The 6,239-nt window shown below is 47.7% G+C and overlaps 1 protein-coding gene across 1 annotated transcript in view; it reads left to right on the plus strand.

The window, feature by feature from the left end:
- The window catches only part of gabbr1b (gamma-aminobutyric acid (GABA) B receptor, 1b), a 101,961-nt gene that overhangs the window by 51,017 nt on the left and 44,705 nt on the right, over positions 1 to 6,239 (plus strand). Inside the window, 1 exon segment of the mRNA XM_048229246.1 lies at positions 5,411 to 5,545. Coding sequence (XP_048085203.1) covers positions 5,411 to 5,545 — 135 coding nt within the window.

Here is a 6,239-nt window from a genome sequence, read left to right on the forward strand (position 1 = left end):
ATGTGTGAAGTGCTGTGTAATGTGCAGTGTGTTGTGATACTATGGGGAGTGTGTGCAGGGATGGTAACTGAAGCGGTGAGGGGTGAGAGCGTGTGATGGGACACTGCACATGGAGCTCAGTGGTGTGTCGGGCCACTCTGTCACAACAGATGCCTTCTGTTTTGCTCCGCGTGACTCTCGTTTCCATGCTCTTTCTTTATCCGTCTCTCTGTTCGCTTCATTCTTCTCCCACCTGTGTCCCATCTCTCCGTCTGAGATGCCAGCACACCCCCTCACACTGTTACTCACAAAGGCTCTCATCTACCTTCCCTCACACCCTCATACACACACACACACACACACACACCTTCTGCAGACAATAAATAGTTAACTGTGCTCTGACTGGTCGGTGTTGCTAAGAGCTTGACTGCGATTGGCTGAGAGAGCTCTGCATTGGAACCCCACTTCAAAGACTTAGGAGTAGGAGGGGAGATTGGAGCTGGAGGTTGGCATGACAACAGTTACCAGGACAACCGCAGTTCAAACAAACACATAACTCCACTGATTTCTTTGCACAGGGAAGAGAGAAAAGGGGGAGAACGATATCAAGGCCTTTAGTTTCCTTTCATAAACATGTAGATGGAGTCTGACGCCAGGGCACAATCCATTGCCTAATGTAGGAATGTCACACACTCTCTCTCTCTCTCTCCCTCCTCTCACACACATACCCTTTCTCACCCATTCTCTCTCTCTCTCTCTCTCTCTCTCTCTCTCTTTTGCCCTCTCTCACACGTACACACACAAAGGTACACACACAGCGTGATTCAGCTATCGCACAGATTACAGTTCAGAGGAAGAGAGTGTAATGCGGAAAAAGTAAATGCTTGGGTCATCAGGAGGGAGCCCAGGCAGAAAGTATCCACACACACACACACACACACACACACACACACACACACACACACACACAGTCTCTCTCTTACACACTCAAGCGTACGCACACACACAGTCATACACACACACACTCAGTCTCTAGCTCTCTGCGGAGACCTTGGGGAGTTGAACACTCACGAAGAGCGTGTCCAGTGCTCTGCAGCCCTGTGGTAATTGTCTGTGGGGCGGGCTGCCGGGAGCTAATAGGCTCTCAGGCATATGGCTGCATGCTGATTGGCTGTGGGGGAAAGCTGGAGACTGAGAGCAGAGAGCTGGGCCTGATGTCATGTAGAGGACCTGCGGACCTTTCGGAAATTCTCTCCCCCCAGAGTGTGGTCCCAATCAATGAGATCCATCCTTTTGTGTGCCACTGGACCATTTGTGTCCCTGTTTGTGAGTGTATGTGTGTGTCTTTTTGTCTGTGTGTGTGTGTGTGAGAGTGCCTCCATATTGATTTATTGGCCAAAAGGACTTTGGGGATCTTTTGAAGTGTCACTTTCCTGCGGTGTCTTGACAAAGCACCCAAACACCAAGCGTAAAACTCCGATCCATCATCCTGCTCATCCATCAGGCTGCCCCTGAGCCGCTGCACTTTAAATACTCATCACGGCAGCCTCCGCTAACCCTCTCGCAACACTCATACAAGGATACAAGGATACAAGGATACAAGGATACAAGGAAGTTTATTGTCACATGCATATAGTTACTGGAAGTAAGAAATGCAGTGAAATTATGTCTGGTGTCAGCCTATTTGTGCAAAGTGGGGGGGGGGGGGGGGGGTAAAAAGTGCAGTAGAAGAGGGGTTTAGTAGATTAAGTGGCAAGGGCTGCATAAGAAAGGTGGGGGAGGATTGGAATTGGAATCATCACGGTCACTCAACACCACACAGCCATCACAGCCTCCGCCGAAAACACTCATGACGGCCCCTGAAGACTTATCTCCCTCTCTCTCTCTCTCTCTCTCTCTCTCTCTCTCTCTCTCTCTCTCTCTCTCTCTCGCTCGACAACGTGATGACGTCACAAGCTCAACCTTAAGTACCCTTCACGGCCGCTCAACACTGAACACCACTAATTACCGAAGCCAATATCACTCAGAGACGCAGACAACCCCCTGAGGTCATTTCCTTTTTTCTTAGCTCTGCCATCAGCATGCATTGTCTGCCTCTGCGTGTTTGGCTGTGGTTTCGGGGTTAATAGAGTGTTATTTCGTATCCTGTAATTGAAAAAGGTTTTGAATGGTTTAGGCATCGCAGGTTCTATTAAGTGCTTTGCAGTTATTTCAGACATGATTTGGTGATTTTTTTATGTTATTTGCAGTCTATAGAGTGTGCATGGATGTGTCTCTCGTTGGATGTTCAGGTGACTCAACATGCAGGTCTCAGCTGTGTGGTGAGAGCTCTTCGCTCATGCCTGGCTTCCCTTAGGATTGAGAAACAGAACAGGATTGTGTGTGCTGTAAGGTCTGTGCAGTGTGTGTGTGTGTGTGTGTGTGTGTGTGTGTGTGTGTGTGTGTGTGTGTGTGTGTGTGTGTGTGTGTGTGTGTGTGTGTGTGTGTGTGTGTGTGTGCGTGCGTCGTGCGTGCGTGTAATTGTGTGTTAGCCAGAGTGGGACAGAAAGGTACTGACAAAACCCCAGAGAGTCTAGAGGGAAGGATTACACACACTCATATTCTCTCTCTCTCACACACACACACACACAAACACACATGCCTGCCGAACACACACACACACACACACACACATACATATTCTCTCTGTCTCACCCTCTCTCTCTCACACACACACACACAAACACAAACACAAACACACATGCGCACAACACACACACACACACACACACACATACACACACACACACACACACACACACACACACACACACATACACACAGAGCAGAGAGACCAGCAAACTGGGGGTTTGAGAGAGGTAAGGTGCAAGAGTAGAAAAGAAGAGATGGAAGGAGGTGGAGTGTGTGTATGTGTGTGTGTGTGTGTGTGTGTGTGTGTGTGTGTGTGTGTGTGTGTGGCGATAAAGGTAGAGGGAGCCATGTGTGAATGCTTGTTGGGTTGAGTTTGCTATTTAAAAGACTGTAGAAAGTGTCTGCTGTGTGGGTTGTGGCTCTGACAGATGTCTCCATTTTCTGCTTAATTTGGTCTAAAGATACGCCCCCTACCTTTAGTGCGCCACTACTAAGTCCATTTGATTTGCCCTAAGTGAGCTTTGCTCCCCTGGCCTGCCTGCCTGCCATCGCCGCTGCTCTTTTCCGATTGAAATGATTTAGAGATGAGTGTCTGTGTGTGATGCGCTTTCAGGGCAGGTCGCCAGAGGGGAGCCGATGATCCTGTTTCTCGGTGCAATCAAACCTACAGTCTGTGTGTGCCTGTGTGTGTGTGTGTTGTGTGTGTGTGGATATGTATGTGTGTGTGCGCTACGCATATTAGATTTTGTTTGTGTGCTTGCCAATGTGTGTGTGTCTGTTAATGGTTTTGTGAGCATGTGTGCGTTAGGTGGTTTGAGTTGTCTTGTCTATGTGTGTGTGTGTGTGTGTGTGTGTGTGTGTGTGTGTGTGTGTGTGTGTGTGTGTGCTTTGCCTGTGCGTTTGTGTGTGTGCATTGCTTGTGGGTGGCTCCCCCATCAGTCGGAGCAGATCTTTGCTTTTTGGCTTTTAAAGTCTTTCTCTGAGGCTTCTCAGTTTGTGAGGTACCAGAGGAAGACAGTCGCCATCAGAACGCTCCTTATCTCACAGACTCAGAATGCCAACCATCTACACTCATAGACACAAAACAACAAGAATAAATCTGTTAAATGTGCAGTCTGTGATATTAATCCAGCACAACATACATTGCTCTAGGTTAGGGACATGGAAAGCAAGAGTGTCGTTTAATTGGCTGTTGAGCCCAAATATCAACAATGTTTCACTTGTATCTTTAATAGAAAGATACACTGTATCTTTAAGACTTTGTATTTAGTATTGAAGGTGACTTTCAAATAGTATTTTATGTATTACAGTTGAGAGGACAGAGATGACCGTCGAGCTGGCTTGGTAACAGAAATAAATCCCCTTTCTGATCAACTTCTGATAATAGCTCGCGATGACACCTGTCCTTGTAGTAACCGTTAAAGATGGTGACATGTTTTGGGGTTCTGTTTACCTTCTAGATACTGAATAAAGAGTGTAGGCCCCTCCTCAGAATACACAATACTCCCATTTTCTACAGATGTTTGATTTTTCTTTAAGATTGACCACAAACCTGACCACAAAAGTTGTAAAACAATCGGGATGTTCGTCCCACAACAGCGTGACCGCCATCCCATAATGCCCTCTGGAGTTCTTGCCCAAAGCAACACAGATGCTTTGGAGTGTCTAAAACTTCATCGTGACCACCGAGCGGAAAGCTTGTGTCAGACCTTCATTACGGAATGTTGTTGCTCGCCTTCATTATTGACCCTGGTGTCAGCACAGCCCTTCTGCTTTGCCGTGGGCACTGGTCAGTTCGGTGGCCTGTGATCAATGGGCAGTTCTCCTGACTGTGATCCGTAAATGAGCTATTGATCAGGTGGGGACTGTGAGTGTAAGACGGATGGGTAGAGGAGAAGCCGCTGACCACTCGGACACCATGGAGGTACATGCCTCCAAGGACCCTGTCACTGCTCTTCCCACATGTCTGAAAATGTGTGTGTGTGTGTGTGTATGTATGTATGTGTGTGTGTGTGTATGTGTGTGTGTGTGTGTGTGTGTGCTCCTGCGGCACTGTTAATGGACAACATGCCCCATTCTGAGATTCTGTGTGTGTGTGTGTATGTGTGTGTGTGTGTGTGTGTGTGTGTGTGTCTGTTCCTACAGCCTAAAGGACAGAGAGTGTGCCCTTGTCACACTTGTGTGTGTGTGTGTGTGTGTGTGTGTGTGTGTGTGTGTGTGTGTGTGTGTGCGTGCGTGTGTGTTCATGTGTGTTCCTTCACTCCTGAGGACAGGCAGCATGCCCTTTTCTGTTTGTTATGTGTGTGTGTGTGTGTGTGTGTGTGTGTGTGTGTGTGTGTGTCCTTGTCTGAGTTCTTGCCTCAGCTGCTGCCTCTCCGTGTGTCTGAGAAGTGATTTAGTTTGAAATCATCCCCAGTGCTGGCTGGCTGGACTGGCCTGATAGGACAGTGGATTTATATATGTGAAGACGTCATGTACATTCCTCTCTCTCCGTCTCCCTCTCTCTGTACATAATCTTGTTTGTTACGGTCCACAGTACTTCTGTGTCTCTGCCCCAGTATGTATTCTCCTTGATTATACTGTATATTCACATTTTCACTCCTCTCTTCCCTTCTCTCTCTCTCCCCCTCTCCCATCTCCTTCTCTGTGTCCATCCATCTCTTCTCCTCTCCTTATCTCCCTCTTCCCCACTCCACATCTCCTCCCCTCCCTATCTCTTTCCCTCTGTCTCTGCTTCTCCCCCGCTCCTCTCTCTCTCTCTCTCTCTCTCTCTCTCTCTCTCTCTCTCCCTCTCTCTCAGTGTGATCCAGGTGAGGCCACTAAGCTGCTGTATGACCTGCTCTACTCCGAGCCCATAAAGATCGTCCTCATGCCCGGATGCAGCTCCGTATCTACCCTGGTCGCCGAGGCAGCACGCATGTGGAACCTCATAGTGGTAAGTCACTGTGTGTGTGTGTGTGTGTGTGTGTGTGTGTGTGTGTGTGTGTGTGTGTGTGTGTGTGTGTGTGTGTGTGTGTGTGTGTGTGTGTGTGTGCGCGCGCGTGTTTTACGTGCGTTGGACCATCAACACTCGAGCGGATGACATGACTTAAAGAAAGAGAAGATTTGTGTTTCTTAAAGCGATGGTGGGATAGGAGTGAGAGGAGTGGCATCAACAAAATGCTGGTCCATCCAGCTCCTGTTTGAGACGTTTGTTTTATGCTGATGTATTCTGTAGTGTGATTTGGAGAGCTGATTACACCCCCTTACTTTTCTTCTGTATGCACGCCTAAACACATGATGGACGACATGATTTATGTTCCAGAAATAGAAGAGCACTCCCCTCTTGCACTTGGGGGAATCCTTGCCACCGTTTTGAAGGACATTTTTATTTAAAACTACAGCCCCTCAACTGCAATTTTTCAAGACCACAGACTTTCCCAAGTGTCAGTCTCCTGTCTCCAGACAAGAACTCAGACAACAAATGAGTCATACAGGGATCTGTAAAAAATAGTTAACACAGCAAAGTTGAACTCACAAAAAGTTCCCCCAAAGTTGCCTTTGATTTTGCCTTTGAATATACTGTATGGGGATCATTCTTCAATGCCCATGAACACTTTTGATTGAATATAGATGAAGCTCAGAAGCCC

This window comes from Alosa alosa, chromosome 20, assembly GCF_017589495.1.
Source record: "Alosa alosa isolate M-15738 ecotype Scorff River chromosome 20, AALO_Geno_1.1, whole genome shotgun sequence".
Classification (NCBI taxonomy): Eukaryota; Metazoa; Chordata; class Actinopteri; order Clupeiformes; family Clupeidae; genus Alosa; species Alosa alosa.